This window comes from Fusarium venenatum (genome assembly GCF_020744135.1).
Source record: "Fusarium venenatum strain MPI-CAGE-CH-0201 chromosome Unknown EDB82scaffold_4, whole genome shotgun sequence".
In the NCBI taxonomy this organism is placed as follows: Eukaryota; Fungi; Ascomycota; class Sordariomycetes; order Hypocreales; family Nectriaceae; genus Fusarium; species Fusarium venenatum.
In genome coordinates this window covers 2,601,214-2,625,219 of record NW_027072132.1, presented here as the reverse complement: position 1 = coordinate 2,625,219, position 24,006 = coordinate 2,601,214, and the positions used below count along the sequence as shown (strand labels likewise).

The 24,006-nt window shown below is 51.2% G+C and overlaps 5 protein-coding genes across 5 annotated transcripts; 2 read left to right on the top strand and 3 right to left on the bottom strand.

Annotated features, from left to right (window-relative positions):
- Nucleotides 1-21: 21 nt before the first annotated feature.
- Nucleotides 22-2,052, bottom strand: EDB82DRAFT_467651 (major facilitator superfamily domain-containing protein; the record flags this gene model as incomplete). The annotated part of the gene is made up of 3 exons (XM_025737745.2): nucleotides 22-681; nucleotides 735-1,076; nucleotides 1,131-2,052. The coding sequence occupies 3 exons, from the start codon at nucleotides 2,050-2,052 to the stop codon at nucleotides 98-100; spliced, it is 1,848 nt and encodes a 615-aa protein (XP_025592575.1). The 3' UTR covers nucleotides 22-97.
- A 1,693-nt stretch (nucleotides 2,053-3,745) lies between these two features.
- On the bottom strand, nucleotides 3,746-5,987 carry EDB82DRAFT_307718 (uncharacterized protein). The gene has a single exon (XM_025737744.2). The coding sequence runs from the start codon at nucleotides 5,946-5,948 to the stop codon at nucleotides 3,930-3,932; it is 2,019 nt and encodes a 672-aa protein (XP_025592574.1). The 5' UTR covers nucleotides 5,949-5,987; the 3' UTR covers nucleotides 3,746-3,929.
- A 175-nt stretch (nucleotides 5,988-6,162) lies between these two features.
- EDB82DRAFT_513441 (uncharacterized protein) lies at nucleotides 6,163-7,328 on the top strand. The gene is made up of 4 exons (XM_065608935.1): nucleotides 6,163-6,227; nucleotides 6,343-6,483; nucleotides 6,549-6,599; nucleotides 6,658-7,328. Exons 1-4 carry the CDS (start codon nucleotides 6,225-6,227, stop codon nucleotides 6,835-6,837), a joined length of 375 nt encoding a protein of 124 aa, XP_065463299.1. The 5' UTR covers nucleotides 6,163-6,224; the 3' UTR covers nucleotides 6,838-7,328.
- Nucleotides 7,329-7,401: 73 nt separating this feature from the next.
- EDB82DRAFT_467648 (uncharacterized protein) lies at nucleotides 7,402-13,754 on the bottom strand. The gene is made up of 3 exons (XM_025737740.2): nucleotides 12,780-13,754; nucleotides 7,785-12,721; nucleotides 7,402-7,735 (listed from the first exon to the last, which is right to left on the bottom strand). The coding sequence occupies exons 1-3, from the start codon at nucleotides 13,300-13,302 to the stop codon at nucleotides 7,625-7,627; spliced, it is 5,571 nt and encodes a 1,856-aa protein (XP_025592571.2). The 5' UTR covers nucleotides 13,303-13,754; the 3' UTR covers nucleotides 7,402-7,624.
- A 3,264-nt stretch (nucleotides 13,755-17,018) lies between these two features.
- On the top strand, nucleotides 17,019-23,928 carry EDB82DRAFT_451844 (acyl transferase domain-containing protein). The gene is made up of 3 exons (XM_025737739.2): nucleotides 17,019-17,187; nucleotides 17,269-22,492; nucleotides 22,544-23,928. Exons 2-3 carry the CDS (start codon nucleotides 17,296-17,298, stop codon nucleotides 23,659-23,661), a joined length of 6,315 nt encoding a protein of 2,104 aa, XP_025592570.1. The 5' UTR covers nucleotides 17,019-17,187; nucleotides 17,269-17,295; the 3' UTR covers nucleotides 23,662-23,928.
- The last annotated feature ends 78 nt before the right edge of the window (nucleotides 23,929-24,006 follow it).

Below are 24,006 nucleotides of genomic sequence, written 5' to 3'. Positions count from 1 at the left end.
CGTGGTATTTCTATCATATTAGTCCTTCCAATCTATCGTTATATCATCCAAAGCGTTTCAAAAGAGGTATTATATGGACAAAAGCATCGTGTACCATCTACTCAACATGATCGTAGACAGCAAACTTGCTGAGTGATCGCAGCTTGGCACCGTAAAAGTACAGCAACCAGATACCGATAATACCAATGACACTCAAACCACCAAGCAGACTCGTGCCCTTGTCAACGCCGAGGTTGTCAAATAGGGGCTGCGCAAAGAGGACGCTACCGCAAGCAAGAGCGCTTCGGAAGAAGTCATTTGCAGCAAAGAGACTGGCAGCGTACGTGGGATAGCTCAGGGGAATGTAGACAAAGATACACTGCATGACAATGAAGACGGTGGCACCGTAGATGGTGATGCCAATGGTTGGTACGATCCAGTGGATCGAGGCTCGAGCTGTCCAGGCGAAGAGGAACAAGCCGATAGTAGGTCCAATAGAGGCCGGGAGAGCTGGGACGAGACGGGCTTCTTGAATGGGCCAGCCGCGCTTGGCGATGCGAGGATCCATGTAGAAGTAGAGGTAAGCGAGGTAGACCCCAACACCGATCATACATGAGACAAGAACACAAAGGAAGACGAGACCGATTTCACCCAGGTTCATGTTATAGTAGACAGGGTAGACGCGAGGGAAGACTTCAAAGACTAGAAAATAGTTAGACTACCAAATCTCGTTGTTCAGAAGTAAATAGACTTACAGGAATAGTAGATTCCATAGATGATGGCAGTGTAGATCTGCACAAACAGAACAGCTGGATCCTTAATGGTGATCTCCATGGGCTTGATGAGGGCATCAAGAGCGATGGCGGAAACCTTCATGTGGCGCTGATCGACCTCACTCTGTGACATGAAGCGCTGGTTCCCTGTGAGTTTACGGAGACGCTCAGCACGGCGGAGGAGGATGTTTGCACCGCTTGTCTCGGGGAGGAGGAGGAACATGAGGATGAAGATAGGGGCAGAGGCCCAGATACTTTCATACAGAGACCAGCGCCAGCCTTTGACAGGGACCGCAAAACCACTAAGAAGAGGACCGAGTGCAGCTGTAAAGAGTTAGTTGGTGATGTAGATTGGGAAATATCAAAGGAGACACTTACGTCCACAATAAGCAGCAGCGACCCAAGCCATCATGGCATAAGGGAGAGCCATGAAACTGTAGATATCACCGAGTGAAGCACCGCCGGAAGCCAAACAAGGCGAACCAAAGAAACCTTGGAGGAATCGAAGAACCATAAGGCCGGGATAGTTCTTGACCAGCGCCGTGGGAATGGAGATGATGACAAAGAGGAACATGGTGACGATGTAAACGGGGTTACGACCGATGCGAGGGATCTCACTCAGAGGTGAGAACAAGAGAGGTCCAGTGCCGTAGCCGAGAACATAGAGAGAAAGACCCAGCGTAGCCTTAAGCTGACTTACGCCAAAGGTGCGCATGACACCTTCTGTCGAGGATGTATAGATGGCTGATGAAGTGTAGACGACAAAGGTGTAGAGGCAGATTATCAGGGCGACGCCGAGTCGTCTGTTGTTGGTCCAGTTGTGAGGGTTCTCGTTGTCGTCACTGTAGTACCAGTCCACGAGGATATGTCCATCCTTGGTACGCTTTGGCACGACGGGGATAGACTTTACTTTTTCAACATCGTGCTCCTCGTCGGCTTCTAGACGATCGATGGTGTAAGCCTGTGTCTCTTGAGGTGATCTAGAACGATGCAGTCTCACGGGGACTGAATCAGCGCGTTCGACATCTTCGGTTTCTTTGTCTGTCTCGCCCTTGGCCTTGGGATCTTCAGTTGCTGCGACGGTGGAAGAGGCAGAGGAAGCGAGGGCTGTGCCTGTAAGGGGGCCGTTGTTGTTGGTAGTAGAGTTCTCATCGATAATGGCGTTTGGGTTGTTAATGACCGTGTCCCAGGCTTCGGGGAGCTTAAAGTCGGGCTTCTCTTCAGGGTATTGGAGATATTTGTTGCGAGTAACGAAGCGGATGAGCTGCCCCAGGGGAGCATCTCTAATGATATCCGACATTGTGAGTTGGGTATAGCTTCGTATTAAGGCAAGGGTACTAGAGGCCTTTCAAAGGATATAGAGGTATGAGAAGCTCTCTTTTAACCTTATTCTTATTGATTGAGATGTAACATGATTGAGAAGAGAGACATGCAATCCATCTTATATTCCCTATCCCATCGCCCCCCCCCCTCCCTTACGAAAGGTGAAAGATAGATATTCCACGAAGCTTAGCAAGCTCAAGCTCTCAAATCTCGGATTTAGTTAGTAATATTGTGTGTGTCTTGTCAAGTCCAACAGCAATGAGACAAGCAAGGTCCATGCAAGCCACTTCGGGCTAACAGACATGATTATTACCAATCGCCGCTGACAATCATGCTCGGTACTCGGTCTACTCCCAGTTCCATCGAGTTTTTATTATGCTATGACTGTAACTGTATCTAGTTGAAGCTAACCTAGCTGGAATATGGAACGTAGTAATCAAGAGTTACTCATCCGTGATGGACTAGAGTCTGGACCTAGCGGACTTTAGGGCTGACTCTGGACCAAGATCTGCAGTCTCGCATGGAAAGGTGTTTAGAGTTATTGCCGGGATGATAACCCTTGACTGTAGATCTCGGACAAGTGTCGTAAGATTTAACAGAGATGACCACCCACTCATTGACTATCTACAATGCTTTACAACACTGCAAGATTGACAATTCCCAATCCACATGTCGTCATTCAAGATTCGGATACGCGGATGTTTTTTAGTATAAATCTGTGAGCACTAAGTTTACTGTACACATTCTGTCTGGTCTGCTTACACTTGGCCTAATAGATGAATTGCTTTTTGTCTTCCCTTTTGTCTCATATTTCTCACCTAAGCTGCACTTTTGAGTCTGCCAACTCACTTTACTCCTCATGCTAAACGAGTAAAAACTCTGCGATTTGCCTTTGATTCCATCTGCTTCTCATACGCAATGACAAGCGTTATCAGCACTAACAGACACAAAAGAGGTTGGTCTCTCCGCTGTCTAAAGACTAACTCAGTTAAGACTCGATAAAGCTTAGCAATCGCACCGTAGTCTCGGGATGTGTATCACGCAGATCAGCCAATTAGAGACCACTAATCCCCTGGATTAATCACCCTCGGTGTGACGTCTCCCCGGTTCTGAGTTGCTTGTTGTGGCTTGAGGCTTACTTACGGTCGAGCTTCAATGCCGAGTCCCGGGAGTTAAACTGCTACAAATTACACCGTAGCTATTATATCTTGGCGTATATACAAAATCGGCTCATTTGATAAATGCTCCTTTTCATATGATATTCCTCATCTTCCAGTCCATTGCCGTAAACAACAGTATAGTAACGAACCCCAATGACTCCAATAATGCATGTGTCATCACATGGAACTTTTGATGTACAATCGTTGATACCTATGCTCTTCGAGCTTCTAAACCGTTTCACTTCTGACCCTCCTGCCCGAACTTTGCCCGTGCTAGCATTCCAAGTGCCCGGATACCTCGGGACCCTGCTTACTATAAGAATATAGACCGCGCTACCGCTAAAACTCAGGGCCTCATAGCTACCCTGTGAAGCAGAAGGGAAGTCTCATTATTATGTTCGTCGCGTCACCGATGCTCATCTGTCCACGGCAGTTGGTTCGCCAAACGAAGGGCGTGACAACATGGCGTATCTCGTTACACTAGTAAAAAGCCAAACATCGCAGGCTCACTAGATGATGCTGATCTGGCCTGACTGGCTATGACGCAAAGGGAGAGCGAGGGCAAGCGGTTGGATGCTATGGCACGGTAGTCTCGTTCAAGCTCTTGTCTTATCAACTCTCCAGACAATCTCATTCGTCTGCGACAGGAAATATGCCATATTCTTGTTTCTGCTGTGAATCCATCGAGGGCCTCTCACCAAGCTCCTCGCTGCCCAGCACGCTTCTTGATGCGTCGTCTTTGAAGTTCCTTGTGTATCATCAAAGCTGGTGTGTCGGTACTCTGGTCCAGTTCGTCTATGATATCCCACACCCTAGAATCCTCCGCATCTAGAGCCATCTTGACAAATGGTTCGACCCATTCAGAAGATCGCCATAGTGTTGAGTCGGGCCTTCTTCCACCACCTTCGAGCTGGACGTATTGCGGCACTGCAGCTTTGGCATAGCCAATAAGCTTAAATGCTAGCTCAAAGTCGCCTACCTCTGCACATACTGGTATTATCACGTTGAGTGCCGCCATTGCATTTTCACGCTCCAACCATGTCTTGGGAGTTGTAGTTTCGGTATTGGTTTCTTTTTCAGAAGTAGTCTTATCAGATATGGGCTCACTGGGCGCAGCAGCCTGGTCGCTTTCTGATGCCGGCGTGGTAGGGATCTTGGTTTTGGATAGTTCGACGTAGCACATCTTTGCAAGCTCATACTTTGTTTCCGTTTTGACGCTGTGCTTAACTAGATGTCCAATATTACTGAACCGGGGGCTTCTGCCGCTAAGGAGGTATGCATTGCGAAAGAGTGGCATGGCAGCCTCCGAAGTTCGGGTTTTAGCCATGGCCTCGACTGTAACCATGACCGCATCCAAAGGCACAGGACCCTCCTTGTGCATAGTATCTATGGTGGAGGCTGCAGTGTCAATAAGATCCCGGTTCCGAAGCAAAGCCCTGTAGAGAGGCCGTGTGGTTCCTTGGTCCTCGAGCCACCCAGTTTTCTGTAACACGTTCAACGCAGAAAACGCATCCACTATGTCCTCAGCGTTGGCATAACTCTCGATAACAGCATCGTGGTGATGCTGGGAGAGCTTTCCACGACCCGACAGCTTCGCAAGAGCTTGGCTGGCCAGCTCGGTGTCGCCGTGTCTCGCGGCAGTCGCCAGAATGTTTTCAAGGGTGCCGTTAGATGGGTTGTGGATTGAAGTTTTGACAACCTCATCCCACAAATAGAGTGTTCCTGCGTAATGGAATGCCTGACTGAACATGTCCAAAGCCATCAGTTGAATATTTCTGAATGGGGCATCGGTACCCCGAGCATGTTTCCTTTTCTTGAGCAGACGAAGCGTGTCGTCTTCAAAGCCCACTCTGCCGAGTTCCAGAATAAAAATGTCATAGACCCAAAGGTCGACCTGGTCAGGGCCATCCAACAGTTCGTTAAGCTTATCCATGGCCAGTTCGTGTTGGCCCTCTCGAAGCATTGCCAGAGCAATATTCTGTTTGGCAGATTGTGTGAGCTCGAACCAATAGTCGTCCAGCAGCTTCACAACCTTCTCTCGCAGTAAATGTTCGGGGTGGACAGTGAGAGCTTGAAGAGCAAGATAGCATATCTCCGCAGTGAGCGGAACGTTTTGCTCGCGCATATCTTCTAATAATCTGCGAACTCCTTGGCTCGAGCCATCAGGATAAGCCATAGCAGACATCATGCTCTCGTAGATTAGGGAATTGAGAGGATATTGTCGATGTTTAAGCAGATACTTGACAATATGAATAGTTCTCTGGAACTTGTTCTTTACAAACGGGGCATATTCACTTGACGGTGATGCCCGCAATCTCATGAGGGCATCAATCAGGTCCTGCGTTGAAACATGTTCCAGGTCTGGTAACATTTGATCAAGAGCAGGGTTTGGAGACTTTGCCGTAATATTTTTGTCCACTTTCAAGTCGGATTGTAGCTGATGTTTTTTTCCTTGCTTGTTTTCTTCGTATCCACGCCGGTCTTCAAACTTCTCATGAAAAGAACTCAAGGCTTGCGCCTGATCTTCAGTTACTGGATCTTCAGCATTGCTGGTCCCAAATCTCCGCCATTGAGTTAGGTTTGCGCTCTGAAGTTTTTGGTTTAGAGCCTGTCTTTGGATCGAAGCATTAAATACCCTGGGCAAAACACACTTGTAACGCCCTGTCCAGAGGCACCGCCTGAGCCCGTTCTGTGCCAATTGTAGGCAGGGCATATTGGCTACGCGACTGCGTCGTTAATGTCGAGGTTAAGTTCAATGAATTAATTACTTTTGTTAGTTTGACTCTTCCGTATTCTCAAAATAACCGCCCGAGCAACCTTAAAGCGGGGCTATGCAACTCTCGAGGCCTTAGCCGCTCACAGACGCTCTCACCTTGTAGCTCACTCAACAGCCGCGCTCCACCGAGCTGTTCGTTCCATTCTCAACCTTGGGTTTCTAGCAAGCGCATCATACACCACATAGATAGCTACAGGCGCAACAACCGACAAAATGGTACGTTCACATATTGTTATTAGCACCGATAGCAAGAGCGATTTGATCAATCTGAAATCTGGCTCTCTTCGGCTCAAGACTCAACTTACTTATACCGAAAACTAACATGGAATAGCTACCCCTCGGTTTACTTAACGCCGCCCAAGGCCACCCCATGCTGGTCGAACTCAAGAACGGAGAGACACTCAACGGTCATCTGGTTTCCTGTGATACATGGATGAACCTCACACTCAAGGAGGTCGTGCAGACAAGCCCGGTATGCGCTCCTCGCTCACAGCCTCGATCGCTTGTTTGGGGGAAATGCTAATAGGTTAAAAACAGGAGGGCGACAGATTCGTGCGATTACCGGAGGTCTATGTCAAGGGAAACAACGTACGTCCAGGCGATCAGATACATACTGGCCAATATGGGAGAAGCTGACAAGCAGTAGATCAAATACCTGAGAGTACCCGACGAGATTATCGACCAGGTTAGCGAATCGCAGAAGGGCCAGCAAGGCGGTTTCCGAGGCGGACGAGGAGGAGGTTCAAGAGGAGACCACAGTGGACGAGGCGGTGACCGCGGCCGTGGTCGTGGAGGCAGAGGCAGAGGCCGGGGACGAGGTCAATAAGCTGAATTACGAAATTTCACGACGATACCTTGCGCATTCAGACCTGTTTGCCATAGATCTCAAGCACCTCGCACCAGGATACAAGGGAGTCTAAGGGAGTCTATGGTAGCAAAAACCAAAAAGAGGAGATGTCTAGTCCTCTGTGGTTACCACATACACATTCCAGCTACCAGCTACCAGCTTTCAGGTTGCTTCACGAACGAGATACATCGATTCGGAATGAAGTTAAAACGAACCAGAAGAGGCAGCAATTCCGCAAACAAATAATGCCGCATAATGTCTACTGTTGCGAGATTAGAGTGCATGTCTAAGTTTATCATCAGCCAAGGCTCCTGATCCTCAAGTAATTTAAGCTGGTCTCCATGCCAGTTTATATATACATATGCAGTACGAATGCGGATAACTTCTATTGCCCCCTTGAAACTACACCAACATAGATTCCATAGTAGATACTTATTCACTGAATTTCCATACTATCACACCAATCGACGAGACAACCTTTTCCTGACTTGGGCCTACTACGTATCACAATACAGTAATAACTCACGGGTTTCCATAATTTATGGTAAATTTAACGGAATTGTCTATTTTATGCGTAAAACGTTACTCGATGTAATTCACATCGAGTTCTATCAGCAACATAGGCCCAGTACAATTGACTATGGCCACCGGCATATATCATCAAAAGCGCAAGGCATCATATCGAAATACATCTTCATCAAACGCCCATTACCAAGTCCAAACCAAACATGTACAAATCCCTCCTCCTTCTACTTATTGTATGCATCTAAAAGTTGGCAACAGCCACGGCGATAGCCTGGCTGTCAGAGTGTGAGATGGACAGGGTAATGTCCTTGACACCGGCCTTTTGAGCAGCAGCGGCAGCATCGCCATGAAGCTGGATGTTGTTAGCATCGTGTTTTCTTTATAATAAGGAATCAACTTACAGAAACAGTGGGAGCACCATTCTCGCCCTTGACGATCTCAATGTCCTTCATAGCGGCACCAGCACCTTGGCTGGCAACACCCAAAGACTTGAAGACAGCCTCCTTGGCACTCCAGCGACCAGCGAAAGAGCTCTGAGGGCTAGGGGCCTGGCGACAGTACGAGATCTCGTTGGCAGTGAAGTTTCGCTCAACAAAGGTGTCATTATCAATGTTAACGGCAGAAATGTCCTCAACATCAACGCCGACCTGGCTGTTCTTGTTGGCAACCTTGAGAGCAAGTGCCTCCATGACCTGCTCGGTCTCCTTGGCCTTGGTAGAAGAAACGACCTTCTCAGATCGCTTCATGAAGTCAGGGCTATACTTGAGCTCAGAAGACTTCTTGTCCTCAGTGACACGGGCATCAGGGTTCAGCAGAACCTTGCTGAGCTGGTCGTCAGCGTAAGGAGAGTTGTTCTTGGCAACGAATAGCTTGTTGTTGATGAAGCCATCGTGGAAGTAGCGGTAGGCCTTCTTCTGACGGGCATCGACCTTGGCGCAGTACTCAGTGTAGGTCTTCTCGTCGAGAGTAGCAAACAGGTACTTGGGGTGAATACCAATAGCCTGAGCACCCTTCTGACCGAAACCGAAAGAGGTGACGGAGAAGGCCTTGACACCATCAGTCTGGATGCTTCGGCTGGGGTACACAATGAGGTCATATTGCTCCATGATGGGATCAACGTTATCGGCGTTGCGGTTACCAGGAACAAGACCAGTGTCGAGGACCTGGAGACATCCGTTCATCATCCAAGCACCTGCAGCACCCTTGGGGTGACCGGTAAGGTACTTCTGAAAGATACCCAAAACAGCGTTACCCTTCTTGCGGCCGAGGTGGCGAAGCTGCTGGCAGATAACGTTGGACTCGTTCTTGTCGTTGGCCTTGGTGGAGGTTCCGTGGAAAGAAGCGACACCGATATCGTCAACAGTAAGACCCCAAGTGGCAAGGGCACCACGGAGAGGAGCGATACTGGGATCGCTCTTCCAGAAGTTGTTGCCCATGCTGCGGAGGAGTTCCTTCTCTTGGCGAGCAGCCTCTCTCTCAATGTGAGCGAAGCGGTCCTGAGCGTACTCCTTCTCGTCGAAAGTGGCACCCTGGGACTTCATGGCGTCAATCTCGTCATGGACGTACTCAAGCTCAGACTCCTGCCACTGCTTGATGGTCTTCTTGCGGCGCTCAATCTGGCGACGGCGGTAGTTGATGTCAAGCAGAGGCGAAGGGAACTTGCCAGGGTTCTCACGAGCAGTAGTGAGAACACCCTGTCCGGGAGCAGGAACGGAGCGGCCAATCTTGTCAGAGGCGGTAGTAGTAAGAGCGATGATACCGTGGATGGGGACACCCATGTCAAGGGCAAGCTTGGCAGTCATGATGATTTGGATACCACAACCCTGGGACTCCATGAATCCGTTTCGGGTAGTGGTGGTAGGACGAGACATCTCCTTGGGGGTACGGCCATGAGCAAACTCGTCGACAGTGTTGCTAGTGGCTTTCATGTTGGCAAACTCGTAAGAGCCTTCCTCACCGAGATCGTCGAAACCACCAACGAAACAGACGCGAGCCTTACCCTCCATGATAGTCTCGTAACCAGTGTCGATGGACTCGACAGCAGTAGCACAAGCACCGACGGGGGTCTTGATAGGTCCGGAAGAAGACATCAACAACATGTTAACCCAAGCGGCCATGGTGTTGATGAAAGACTCCTGGAGAATGTCGTTCTGTACAGGCTGGTCGAGGAAGCGAGTGCGGTGCATGTCCCGGAGAGCAGCAGCACCACCCATGCCGGAACCAACACAGTTACCAACCTCAGAAACGTGGACGTACTTGTAGAACTCATAAGGATCAGTGATACCGCAAGACAGAAGAGCTTCGGCAGTGGAAACGAGGAGGAACAGGGTAACGGGGTCGACCTGAGAGACGATGTCGTCGGGAACACCGTATCGCTTGGGGTCCCAGCCGGTGGGGATCTGTCCAGCAACAAGGCGGTCAAAACGAAGGGCCTTAGGGATCCAGAGAGAGGCACCCTTCCTGAGACGGATGATGTACTCGCCGCTGTCAGGGATCTCAAAGACCTCGACCTTGTCACCGTGCTCACGCTTGAACTCCTCGGCGGTCTCCTTGGAAGACTCAAAGGGCTCGAGGTCCTCCTCAATGACAACCTCGTGGAGAAGCTGCTTCCTGTTGGGGTCATAGCCATCGAACAGCTCAGGCTCGATCAGACGGATACCAGAGTGCTCGAGAACGTACTTCTCGTACTTTTGCTTAACGTCCTTGTCGTCAACAGGCTCTCCTGTCTTGGAATCAACCCAGCCAGAGTAGGGCTTGCCCTTGATAGGACCGTTGTGGTTCTTGATGAGACCCATGATCCAAGCCATCTCGACGCAACCCTCAAGAGAGAATTCGCCGTAGGCTTCCATCTCCCATCGGGTACGAGAGTTACCCCAGGGACCAACCTCGGCGAAACCAGTAACAACAACAACCTTCTCAAGATCGACCATGCCCTTGAGGTTGTCGTTGAGGGGCTCAACCTCAGTCTTCCAGTCAGGGCGCTTAGGGAAGTCAAACTTGATGTTGGCGCGAGGGTCGATGGTCTTCTTCTTGTAGAGAACCTCAGAGGCAGCACCATTGACAATGGTGTTCTCAATGGCGCTCTCCTTAGCAACAGCACGACGGACCTCGCTGGTCTCCATGATATCCTTGCGAAGCTTGGTCATGGTCTCGTTCAGGTTAGGGATGAACTGGAGACCACCGTTGAGATCAGCAAAGACAGGCTCGTTCTGGCACAAGTCAACCAGAGTGGGGGACATAAGACCGAGAAGGTTGAAAGCCATCTCCTGTTGAGAGAAAGTGCGGACGCCGAAAGCCTCAACGCCTTCAGCAACAATGTTGTTGCCAGACATGAGACCAGTTCCTCGGGTCCAGCCAATGACAGCACCGCAGATGGTGAGGTAGTTGGCCCAGCTCTCGGAGTGCCATCTGTTGAAGAGAGTCTCAAGACCGAGCTTGGACTCGGAGTAGAGACCATCGTTACCAAAGGTACCGTGGTTGGGAGAAAGAGGCAGGACGACTTGAGCAGGTCGGGTCTCGAAGCCACGCTCAGTCTTCTGGGCCTTGACACATCCGAGAAGACGAACAAGGTTGGTAAGCATGATGCGGTGAGCGAGCTCAGACTTGGAGTCAATGTTGTCAATCTCACGGCCGTTCTCGGGAATGGCAGCGAAAGGAACAATGAAGTCGAGATCCCAGCCGAGACCCTCCTTGGTGTCGTAGATATACTCGACCAAAGCCTCAACATCTTGCTTGCTACCTTGATTGAAGGGAACAACAACAATCTGAGAGCCACGAGAACCGTAGCGGGTGTACATAGCCTGGTAGTACTCCGTGACCTCACGGGAGAAGCGGCTGGTGGTAACGATGACCTTGGCACCACCGCTGACAAGACCCTGAAGGACCTCAGCACCAATAGAACCCGCACCGGCACCAGTCATGAGAACGTGCTTGTCCTGGAATGTGACACCAGACTTAGCAGCATCCTCCAGGCAGTTCAGATACACGCCAGTAAGCTTCTTGCTGTAGTCCCAGCCGTGGAGACCCTTCTTCTTGAGGTGAAGGAAGGGAATGGTCTCAACCTTGCCCTTACTTTGGCTGTTCTTAAGAACCTTTCGTCCCTTGTTGTCCTTGGGAAGAATCTGGCTCTCGTTCATGGCAAGCGATCGGAGGACATCACCATACAAGCTCTTGATCTCAAGCTGAGAAGTCTTGGACAGCTTGTGCTGCTGCTTGATAAGTTTGTAGATGCGGGAAAGATCGCTCTGAACCTTGGTACGGTTACCGTACTCAGAGATCTTACCACCCTCGGCCATTTGCTGAACATAGTGTTCTAGCTTGCGGCAGCTGGCACGGGGGACTTCCTCGTAGTTGAGGTTACCTCGTGCATCGACAGTGGTCCTAGGGCCAGTAGGGACAGCGACGTCCTTGTAGACAGGAGCGACATTTAGAACATCCTGGATGTTCTCAATAAGCTGCTGTCCAAGCTCCTTGGCAAGCTTGTAAGTCTCTCCTCGCTCGGTGGGGCAGTTGTCGATGTGGTACTGCATAAACTCGAGAAGCTTAGGGTTGGAACGGTTCATGAGGCGGATGCACTGGCTGACGATCTCACGATCGACGGCCTGGAGACGACCGAAAATGATGTCAAAGTACATGCTGAGGGCGTCTTGACGAGCCCAGTTCCAGGAGGAGTCGTAGGTTCGGGCCTTGAGGGGAGTGAAGACAGGCTCGATACCGGAAGCATAGAAGTCACCATGCTCAGCAGTCCAGAGATCGAGCTGGGCTTGCAAGACCTTTTCGGACTTTTGAGAGTTGATGTGAGCCTTCTCGCCCTCTCGGAGGTCGATCTTGAGGTATCGGGCAAGGAGCTCGAGTTGTTGCTTGAAGAGAGCACGCTGGTCCTTAGTAAGAGCATCAATAGCAGCAGGGTCCATCATCATGCCACCGCTAGCACCACCGGCGGGGCCAGCAGCGGCAGCTGTAGACAGGCTGATACCAGCATTTGTGGCATACTTGTTGGCAACGCTGTCGAAGAAGCCCTTGGCATCACCCTCAGAGCCCAATCGGGCGGGAGGCTCCATTGTGAGAGCGAGGAGCAGAGCACCATCTTGTCGGCCGGGTCCAAGACCCCATCGAGACTCGAGGTATTTTCGGGCCGCTGTGATGTTGAAGCCACCAGGCATCTTTGAGGAGATAAGTCGGGCGATCAAGGACAACGATTGCTTGCCCAGATTGCCATCGAAAGTGGCCTGCATGGAGGCACCAAGCTCATCAAGCGGTGTGTCTTCGGGCTTCTCAGGGGTTGAACCGAATTCTTTGCCTAGATCACCGAGGATCTCGTTCTGGAGGGTGGACTTGCCTAGAAACATCAAACGTTAAAATCTTGTCAATTGGAGGGGTTATCTTGTCCCACTTACCACCGACAAGGTCCTTAATGGCCTTGCTGAGAGGAACCTCGAGAAGAGGCTTCTTGAGCTTTTGCGCAATGAGGGCGCGGACGATGTCAACAGCCTGAACAGGCTCATCGGCAACTTGGGCAACGGGACCGGAGCTAGGGGCAGGAGCAGCGGCAGCGGCGGGAGCAGCAGCTCCGGCCGTAGGAGCCGAGGCAGGAGCATCACTGGAAGAAGCAGCAGCAGGCTCGGGCTCCTCTTCCACGGGATCAACATCGTAGTAGATCTCCTTGGCGTCCTTGTTGTAGCAGAGGATATTTCGCTGAACGGACTTGGCGGCATCGTAAGCCTCGTACTTGGACTTCAGAGTTCGCTTGGCCATGACACCAAGGGTGTCGGCAGGACCGATTTCCACGACTCGCTCAGCGGTCCTCTCGCCGAGGAACACATCCTGGGTCTCAATCCATCTAACGGGAGAAGCAAATTGGTATGCGAGCAACTCAACGAGCAGCGTATGAGCGAGCTCTTGCTCGACTTCGGGACGCATTTTGGCGGTATTAGGTCGTGGGAGGTGAAAGAAAGGGTATCTCGAAAAAGGCCGAATTGGCAATCGCAACCTAGAATTGGTGCGAGAGGATGGTCGAATTGACGGTGATTATACCGGGGGCCCGCTTAACCCCAACGTAAAAGAATATGGAACCGTCGCAAGAAACTCCTAAGCTAAAGAGTGCAGCTGGCGGGGAGGTAGGAAAGAAGATGAAGGAGGGGAGGATGGAGAGGATGGAGGAGGATGATGGAGGCAGAAGAAAGTGGCCGGAAAGTCTATGAATATGAAGGCCTAGATTGTAAATCCGTTCTGCCTACCAGCAAGAAACAATGGGAAGGATTAGAGGAGAGGCGGAGCTAGATTCCAACCAGACGTGCGGATGGCCCGTACGAATAGGTAACAACGACTGTAGCCGACGACGAGGGAGGAGTCGATTGTTGAACAACCGGCCCACCAAAAAGTTCATCGATTGAAAAAAAATTGGGGGAGGCTCTAGGCCACACCCCGGTCTGTTGTCTCCTGGGCTGTCCCCCCTCCACCAGGCGGGCAATTGACACCTTGTAGAGTACTTGTTGTAGGGGCAGCTCTCGGTACATCGAGTACCCTGTCAGGGCGCCCTGTACGCTCGCTCCCGCTGTAGCACGGTTGAGTATCCGGTACTTTCTCCTGGGTGGAACATCCCCGAGCTACACATGGCTGCGGGTCCTTGGCGTGCAGCCCGCTTCTCAACCATATTGAAGAGCTATTCCTACCTAGGTTTAGTGTCTATGTGTAGGCGTGCACAAGCCAGGGGCGTCCAGGGGAGCGCCTTCCCCAGAAACCAGCCTTTTGGGGCACCATCAACATGTTTGAATGAGGTGAGTTTGGTTGTTTTGGTGGTTATCAGTATTTACAATCGATTATCCAAAGATAGTTCGGCCGAGCGGGCTCTCTTGCTTCTGCATGCTCGGTCTTGACATCTACTGGTCAGCGATTGGGTTTTCGGCGTCATGTCAATACCAAAGAAGTAAGGTGACGACACCTAAGCCATACCACCAGCAATCCAAAGGGTCCAAGGGTTGTGGTACATACAGAGTCGATGGTCTTCGCTCACCAGTCAGAACACCTATGAATAAGCTAAACGGGGTGCAAGCGTAGAGGCACAGTAAAATGGATCATGACAGTAGGCAAGGGAGGCCAAAAAGCGGTGCCATCTATTTGGTCAATGCAATTTCGCGTCTTGCTCAACTACCACCCGATATGATCAACTCGGTTAGGTACCGATACATACATACAATAATTCATGGTGAAATGTTGTTTACTCGCTTATCCGTCGGTTTCCGGAACTCCGAGCTTCTCATGATTGCTACAAACTGTAGATGTGTTGAGCTACCTGTCATTCCATATTTGCTATCTGTCTAAGCCATGGTTGAGTATTAGAGTTATGTGGTTGAATCCAACGGCCGTTGTATAAGCTGCTGTGAGGTTAGTTTTGCGGCTCTTATCTGCGCATAGCCACAACCGTTGGTGCATGCAAAAGCGAAACGAGATCTACAAGACGCCATGCCGCGTACGGATAAGGGTCGCGCAATTAAATAGCATTAATGAGAGATATCTTGGTGGTACATCACAGAGTTTAAGAGGCTCATGTTCGGTCAGTTCAGTTTATCAAGAAACTCACCGAAACAGCCTCAGGGCTTCGCAGTTACTATACCACCATGTATGTACAGTGCTTTACGCGTAAGATACGTGGATAGAAGCGATCATTATAGCTCGACCCCACCGGGCTCGGGAAGTCGATGCTGGACGGAGAATGTGGGGGGTCGAATCATTGTTGGAATGAGAAGTTGGGGACATGAGTGAGGCGTTGACGAGGCGGTGGAGAGGGGCATAAATTTTCTCATCATGACATTGATAGACTTATGATGGTATGATCAGTTCAGAAAGAAGCAATTGGTGATGCAAACTTGATGGCAATTCACTTCCTGGTTGTTATTGTGTCTTCTCGACTACTGGGAAACTCTGGCAGCTTAGGTGGAATATGTTGCAATTCGAAAACGGTGTTTGATGAGAAAGAAAGTGGACGTTGATGCTTGTCTTTCATGGGTAGTGGGGTGGGGTACGGGAGGCCCACGAAACTTCCGAGCTGAACACTTGTACAGTACTTCTTCATTTGTTTATACCATACTCGACAATCAGGAGTTCAGACGAAAATAGCACTGCGCTCTTAGGCCATATATCCACCGAGACTGATCTAATATTTTTATCAACCGCTAAATCAGTACCGGTTTTTTGCAACCCACCTGACAGTACATCAGAACGGCTTGAAAAGTAGTCGCCGAGTACAGAACCCAGAATTGTATGTATCTCTAAAAATTGATCGAAAGATATTGTTCGAGGCTGCTAGTGCCAAATGTTGCTTGCCACTTCGCTAGTCATGGAAGGATTCTATCAGTTCTCAATGGTCACCGTGAAGGTAAAAATTTCGGTCAATACCGCTAGTAGAGATTGAGGCTCGCCATCTACCCGGGAGAAGGGCGAAGAAGTGCCACGATGAAACCTTGACTTAACCGAATTGCCGAACTATTCAAGCAGAAAGAGATTCAAAAACGTATGACGAGATGTCTTGCAGAAGACTGTCAATTCAGAATTGCTGAGGGATTATGATGACGACGTTATCATGCGATGGCTGATGGTAAATATGTCGGGGATAGATAGGGACTTACTGAGAAGGATTGAATTGAGTTGAATGCAACCTACAAAAAGCTTGTGGCAACAAAACAGACCCAACCCATATCTGGATCCAAACCAAAACGACGAGAGCAAACTATTGGTCTGTGGGAGGAATCGCGTGTTCCGAAACGGACGAATCGACATCTCATCAAAAACCAGCAGCCTCACAGGCACCCTAAGCCAGCAGAATGACCCACGGTGACTTCAAGTATATTGTTCCAGCCCTCCAGAGCCCTTGAAGAACAGTGGCTGAGATCCCATTGCAACCACCTACGTCCGAAGTCTTCCGGTAATACAGTTTGAGGTTTAAGCGATGGCAGCATTCTTGTTCAGAACGGTGTAGTATGGCGTCGAGGTACCGGTACTTTGGAGAGGACCCTTCCCCTTCGTTGACCTTCCTCTCAACCCAACCCCTGCTAATGATGGTCCCCTTGTCCCTCTTTGGTAAAGAGCATCATGCAGCAAGGGGTGTCTAATGTCGTGGGGTCCCAGCGGATCAAGCGAGCCTCCAATGCGGTATGCCAATGGAATGGCTCTCTCATGGTCTCACAACGGCGGGAGGTGGATTCGTTTCTTCTTCCTCGAAGTCCATCCATTGAGCTTTGCACTAATAAGATAGCCCGGATTGTGGAGGGGAAAGCAAAAAAGCTGCCCGCCTGTTGGTACAGTGGTGGTAGGAAAAAAGATGCCAGGATACGTACCCCTCCATATCCCCAACAGAACTGAATTTTTGGCCTGCTACTCCAGTTCGCTGAGGCGGCCCCTCCAAGACTCCAGCTGCTTCAACCACACCCTCGCTTGCCTACAGTCTGTAGAGGCGGCATTCCGGTACAAGCTCGATTTTTCTCATCTTTGACTTATACCGTGGTCGGGACCAATTTCTGAATCCCTCTTAGACCTCTTTCCCTCCTTGAGATTATCCATCTTCATCCTCCTCTTTCATCATCATCCTCATTTCTTCTTCCTCCCCTTTGCGCCTGGCTGGTGTTGTCTTGTCTTGTGCCGTGTTGCGCTCCACCGACTCTAAAGCTATTCTCTACTAATTTCTACCCCCTCCCACCTATCAGGGGACCAGCCAGCCTCTACGCAAACAAGGACAGTCGGTTTCTTCTCACCAGCGTCCTCGGGGAAAACATCAGACTTCGTTTCTGTTGTTACGACTTGAATTCATAGGTTTGTGAACCATTGGCACCCAGAAAGTGGTTGAATCGTCAATTGCAAAGACTAACCTCTGGCTTTTACTTGCCACTTCAGATTTTCTTCGATACCCCTTCACTCATCATGTACGGCGCCGGTCAAGGAGCCCAGACGGGCATTTCCACCCCCAGATCCAGCGCTTCTCTTCGACCGTTGACTCTCTCCCACGGCTCTCTCGAGACTTCCTTCCTCATCCCCACCAACCTTCACTTCCACGCCTCTCAGTTGAAAGACAAGTTTGTCGCCACGCTACCCGAAGCCACCGACGAGCTTGCCCAGGATGACGAGCCATCATCAGTTCCCGACCTGGTTGCCAGATACCTTGATCTCATCGCTCACGAGGTTGATGAGGGTGAGGATGACGATGCTGGCTCCTACGAGGAGGTTTTGAAGCTCGTCCTTAACGAGTTTGAGCGCAATTTCCTCCGTGGTAACGAAGCCCACGCCATTGCCGCCAACCTGCCCGGCATTGAGTCCAAGAAGTTGGACTTCATCCGCAGCTACTACACCGCTCGCTCTGTCTGCAACCGACCGATCAAGCCCCATGCCTCAGCCCTCTTCCGAGCTGCTGAGGATGGCGACGCCGAAATCTACACAATTTTTGGCGGTCAGGGTAACATTGAGGAGTACTTCGAAGAGTTGCGAGAAATCTTCAAGACATACTCGAGCTTCGTTGGTGATCTCATCACCCGATCAGCCGAGCTCCTCCAGACTCTCTCCAAAGACCCCAAGGCCGAGAAGATGTTCCCTAAGGGTTTGGACATCATGAACTGGCTTCACCACGAGGATTCGACTCCTGATGTCGACTACCTGATTTCGGCACCTGTCAGTTTCCCTCTTATTGGTCTCGTTCAGCTTGCCCACTACGAGGTGACATGTAAGGTCCTTGGTGTGCACCCTGGCATGCTGCGAGAGAGAATCACTGGTTCCACCGGTCACTCTCAAGGTATTGTCATGGCCGCCGCCACTGCTGCTGCCGACTCCTGGGACTCATGGCAAGATATCAGCAGCTCAGTTCTGACCATGCTTTTCTGGATCGGAACACGAAGCCAGCAGGCCTTCCCCACTACTTCAATGACTCCCACTATGCTTCGCGAGTCCTCGGAGCACGGAGAGGGTTCACCCACTCCTATGCTTAGCATCCGAGATCTTCCTCAGGCTGAGGTTCAGAAGCATATTGATGCTACCAACCAGTACCTTCCTGAGGACCGTCACATCAGCATCTCCCTCATTAACAGCCCCCGAAACCTGGTTGTGACAGGACCTCCCACCTCTCTCTACGGTCTTAACACCCAGCTGCGAAAAGTCAAGGCCCCCGTTGGCCTGGATCAGAACCGAATCCCTTACACTGAGCGAAAGGTTCGCTTCGCCAACCGATTCCTGCCCATTACGGCTCCTTTCCACAGCAAGTACCTCTCCGAGGCCACTGCCATGATCGACGAGGATCTGAAGGATATCAACATCGACTCTAGCGATCTCGGCATTGCTGTCTTCGATACCAACACTGGCAAGGATCTTCGAGAGGAGGTCAAGGGTAACATCATCCCTGCTCTGGTTCGCTTGATCACCCGCGACCCTGTCAACTGGGAGAAGGCCACAGTCTTCCCTGATGCCACTCACATTCTGGACTTTGGTCCTGGTGGTGTTTCTGGACTCGGTGTTTTGACCAGCCGAAACAAGGAGGGCACTGGTGTCCGTGTCATCTTGGCTGGTACCGTCGATGGAGGTATGAACGACCTTGGTTACAAGGCTGAGCTGTTCGACCGTGATGAGGAGAACGCCGTCAAGTACGCTATCGATTGGGTCAAGGAGTTCGGTCCCAAGCTCGTCACCAACAAGAGCGGCCGAACCTACCTCGACACCAAGATGAGTCGTCTTCTCGGTCTTCCCCCAGTCCTCGTTGCCGGTATGACACCCTGCACTGTTCCTTGGGACTTTGTCGCCGCCACCATGAACGCTGGATACCACATCGAGCTTGGTGGTGGTGGTTACTTCGCTGGCCCCACGATGACCGACGCTGTCAGCAAGATCGAGAAGGCTATTCCCGCCGGTCGTGGTATCTCAATTAACCTGATCTACGTCAACCCTCGTGCGATGGCCTGGCAAATTCCCTTGATCCAGAAGCTCCGATCCGAGGGTGTTCCTATTGAGGGTCTCACAATCGGTGCTGGTGTTCCTTCTCTCGAGGTTGCACAGGAGTACATTGAGACCCTTGGCCTCAAGCACATCAGCTTTAAGCCCGGTTCTCTCGACGCTATCCAGTCCGTCATCAACATCGCCAAGGCTAACCCTCACTTCCCTGTTATGCTTCAGTGGACTGGAGGTCGTGGTGGTGGCCACCACTCTTTCGAGGATTTCCACCACCCTATTCTCCAGATGTATGGTCGTATCCGACGACAAGAGAACATCATTCTCGTTGCTGGTAGTGGTTTCGGTGGCGCCGATGACACCTACCCCTACATCACTGGCGACTGGTCCAAGAAGTACGGCTACCCTCCCATGCCCTTCGATGGTTGCTTGTTCGGTAGCCGCATGATGGTTGCCAAGGAGGCTCACACCAGCAAGGCCGTCAAGGAGGCTATCGTTGCTGCTCCTGGTCTTGAGGACAGTGAGTGGGAGCAGACCTACAAGGGACCTGCTGGTGGTGTTCTTACTGTCCGATCCGAGATGGGCGAGCCTATCCACAAGCTCGCTACCCGTGGAGTTCGTTTCTGGTCCGAGATGGACCAGAAGATCTTTAGTCTTCCCAAGGAGAAACGCGTTGCTGAGCTCAAGAAGAACAAGGACTACTACATCAAGAAGCTCAACGACGATTACCAGAAGGTCTGGTTCGGACGCAACAAGGAGGGTAAGGCTGTCGACCTTGATGACATGACCTATGCCGAGGTTCTGCGACGTCTCGTCGAACTCCTCTACGTCAAGCACCAGTCTCGTTGGATCGACCGCTCTTACACTGTTCTTGTCGGTGACTACATCCACCGCCTCGAGGAGCGTCTGACCGCTACCCCTGGTCAGGCCTCTCTTCTCCAGAGCTACTCCGAGCTCAGCGATCCTTTCGAGGTTATTGATCGCGTTCTCGCCGCCTACCCCGATGCCGAGACTCAGATCATCAACGCTCAGGATGTTCAGCACTTCCTTATAATGTGCATGCGACGCACTCAGAAGCCTGTCACTTTCATTCCTGTCTTCGACGACAACTTCGAGTTCTACTTCAAGAAGGACTCCCTGTGGCAATCTGAAGATCTGGATGCTGTTGTTGACCAGGACGTTGGCCGTACTTGCATTCTTCAGGGACCTGCTGCTGCCAAGTTCTCTACTGAGATTGACCAACCTATCAAGTCAATTCTCGATGACATCCACGAGACTCATGTCAAGTACCTCGCCAGAGATCTGTACAACGACAACAAGGCCGCCATCCCCTACATCGAGTACTTTGGTGGCAAGCTTGTCGACCCCGAGATTCCTCTCGATGTTGAGGGCCTGACTGTCAGCTACGACACTTACAAGAACACCTACCGCCTGTCGTCATCTGCTGCCGCCACCCTCCCTGAGCTTGACTCTTGGTTGTCTCTCCTTGCCGGTCCCAACCGCAACTGGCGCCATGCTCTGCTCATGGCTGATGTTGTTGCTCAGGGCCAGAAGTTCCAGACCAACCCCATCCGACGCATCTTTGCTCCTTCTCGTGGTCTGTTCGTTGAGATCTCTTACCCCAACGATCCTTCCAAGACAACCATTGTTGTCCGCGAGCAGCCCCGCCACAACCAGTACATTGATGTGATCGAGGTTAAGCTTGTCGGCGAGAACAAGATCCAGGTTAACATGATCAAGGAGACCACTGCTCTCGGAAAGCCTGCTGCTCTTCCTTTGGAGTTCACCTACCACCCTGAGGCTGGTTACTCTCCTATCCGTGAGGTTATGGAGGGTCGCAACGACCGCATCAAGGAGTTCTACTGGAAGGCATGGTTCGGCGAGGAGCCCCTTGACTTGGATGCTGATGTCACTGCCAAGTTCGACGGTGGTAAGACCACCATCACTGGTGAGGCTATCAACGACTTCGTCCATGCTGTAGGCAACACTGGCGAGGCTTTCGTTGACCGACCTGGCAAGACTGTCTACGCTCCCATGGACTTTGCCATCGTCATTGGCTGGAAGGCTATTACCAAGCCCATCTTCCCTCGCACCATCGACGGTGATCTTCTGAAGCTCGTCCACTTGTCTAACCAGTTCCGCATGATCCCTGGTGCTGAGCCTCTCAAGAAGGGCGACGAGGTCTCTACCACTGCTCAGATCAACGCCGTCATTAACCAAGAGCCCGGTAAGATGGTTGAGGTCTGTGGTACTCTCGTCCGTGATGGCAAGCCTGTTATGGAGGTCACCTCTCAGTTCTTGTACCGCGGTACTTACACCGACTATGAGAACACTTTCCAGCGAAAGGTCGAGACCCCCATCCAGATTCACCTTGCCACCACCCGCGATGTCGCTATCCTTCGATCCAAGGACTGGTTCTCCGTTGACGAGCTTCCTCAGAACATTGAGTTGCTCGGTCAGACTCTGACTTTCCGCCTCCAGAGCTTGGTTCGCTACAAGAACAAGACTGTCTTCAGCAGCATCGAGACCCGAGGCCAGGTCCTTCTTGAGCTCCCCACTAAGGAGATCATCCAGGTTGGTAGCGTTGACTACGAGACCGGAGAGTCCCACGGCAACCCTGTCATTGACTACCTCGAGCGTAACGGTCAGCCTATCGACCAGCCCATCAACTTCGAGAACGCCATCCCTCTCAGTGGAAGGTCCCCTCTCGCCCTCCGAGCTCCTGCTTCCAACGAGAACTACGCTCGCGTGTCTGGCGACTACAACCCTATTCACGTTTCTCGTGTCTTCTCCAGCTACGCCAACCTTCCCGGTACGATTACCCACGGCATGTACTCCAGTGCTTCCGTCCGAAGCCTCATCGAGACCTGGGCTGCCGAGAACAACATTGGACGTGTTCGAAGCTTCCACGCCTCGCTGGTCGGTATGGTCCTGCCAAACGATGATCTTGAGGTCAAGCTCCAGCACTCTGGCATGGTCTCTGGTCGCAAGATCATCAAGGTCGAGGTCCGAAACAAGGAGACAGAGGACAAGGTCCTCGAGGGTGAGGCCGAGGTTGAGCAGCCCGCTACCGCCTATGTCTTCACTGGTCAAGGTTCTCAGGAGCAGGGCATGGGTATGGAGCTGTACGCCAGCAGCCCTGTTGCCAAGGAGGTCTGGGACCGCGCCGACAAGTACCTTCTCGACGCTTATGGTAAGTTATATTCACATCATCATCCGTATTACATTTACTAATCTATTGCAGGTTTCTCCATCACCAACATCGTCAAGAACAACCCCAAGGAGCTTACCATCCACTTTGGTGGCCCCCGTGGTAAGGCTATCCGCCAGAACTACATCGCCATGACTTTCGAGACCGTCGCCGCCGACGGCAGCATCAAGTCTGAGAAGATCTTCAAGGAGATCGACGAGACCACCACCTCGTACACCTACCGATCCCCCACTGGTCTTCTCTCGGCCACCCAGTTCACTCAGCCTGCCCTTACCCTCATGGAGAAGGCCAGCTTCGAGGATATGAAGGCCAAGGGACTTGTGCCCAACAACAGCACATTTGCCGGTCACTCGCTCGGTGAATACTCGGCCCTGGCTGCTCTTGCTGAGGTCATGCCCATCGAGAGCTTGGTGTCAGTTGTGTTCTACCGTGGCCTCACCATGCAGGTTGCCGTCGAACGTGATGCCGCTGGCCGATCCAACTACTCCATGTGCGCTGTCAACCCCAGCCGCATCAGCAAGACCTTCAATGAAGCTGCTCTCCAGTTCGTTGTCGACAACATTGCTGAGGAGACCGGCTGGCTTCTCGAAATTGTCAACTACAACATTGCCAACCAGCAGTACGTCTGCGCTGGTGACCTCCGTGCGCTCGACACTCTTGCTGGTGTAACCAACTTCATCAAGATCCAGAAGATCGACATTGAGGAGGTCAAGGACAACATTGAGGAGGTCAAGGGACACCTCCGCGAGATTATTCGCGGCTGTGCTGAGAAGACCCTGGCCAAGCCTACACCCCTCGAGTTGGAGCGTGGCTTCGCTACCATCCCTCTCCGAGGTATCGATGTGCCCTTCCACTCAACCTTCCTCCGATCTGGTGTCAAGCCTTTCCGTTCCTTCTTGCTCAAGAAGATCAACAAGACTTCTATTGATCCTTCTAAGCTGGTTGGAAAGTACATTCCCAACGTGACAGCCAAGCCTTTTGCGCTCACCAAGGAGTACTTTGAGGATGTTTACAAGCTGACCAACTCGCCCAAGATCGGTGCCGTTTTGGCCAACTGGGACAAGTACAACCAGGACGAGGTTGCTGCCAACGGTGTTGAGGGTAGCGAAAGCTCCAGCGGCGAATACGAAGGATCTGGCCGTGCTGCTTAAGCCGTTACAGAGATAAAAACAAAAACAAATAAAGAATAAAAACAAGAGAAGAGGAATATAATTAAAACGAGGAGGGGAATCATGCAAAGACATATTATGACGGAAGACAAGCTTAGAGATGGATGATTATGAAGAGAAGTCTACAGAACCTCGGTTCGGACTGTTATTTGGGATGAGTATATTACGATGTATCGTGTTATCTTTAGCTAGAGGGGCGTTAGTTTACTTGTTTTACTCGCTGATAGACAATCTTGAATGTTTGATGAAATTTATTTACTTTCATCTTTGATTGATCGCCTTGCCTATACTTGTGTGACCTTTGGGATACTTGTTCCGTGACACGAC

Bases quoted from the DNA above. Each gene is read 5' to 3' on its own strand.
- EDB82DRAFT_307718 (XM_025737744.2), bottom strand. From the start codon at position 5,948: ATGCCCTGCCTACAATTGGCACAGAACGGGCTCAGGCGGTGCCTCTGG.
- EDB82DRAFT_513441 (XM_065608935.1), top strand. The intron at 6,484-6,548 runs GTATGCGCTCCT...GGTTAAAAACAG, and splicing joins AGGTCGTGCAGACAAGCCCG to GAGGGCGACAGATTCGTGCG. The intron at 6,600-6,657 runs GTACGTCCAGGC...GACAAGCAGTAG, and splicing joins TCTATGTCAAGGGAAACAAC to ATCAAATACCTGAGAGTACC.
- EDB82DRAFT_467648 (XM_025737740.2), bottom strand. From the start codon at position 13,302: ATGCGTCCCGAAGTCGAGCAAGAGCTCGCTCATACGCTGCTCGTTGAG. The intron at 12,722-12,779 runs GTAAGTGGGACA...TGATGTTTCTAG, and splicing joins CATTAAGGACCTTGTCGGTG to GCAAGTCCACCCTCCAGAAC. The intron at 7,736-7,784 runs GTAAGTTGATTC...AACAACATCCAG, and splicing joins ATGGTGCTCCCACTGTTTCT to CTTCATGGCGATGCTGCCGC.
- EDB82DRAFT_451844 (XM_025737739.2), top strand. From the start codon at position 17,296: ATGTACGGCGCCGGTCAAGGAGCCCAGACGGGCATTTCCACCCCCAGA. The intron at 22,493-22,543 runs GTAAGTTATATT...AATCTATTGCAG, and splicing joins GTACCTTCTCGACGCTTATG to GTTTCTCCATCACCAACATC.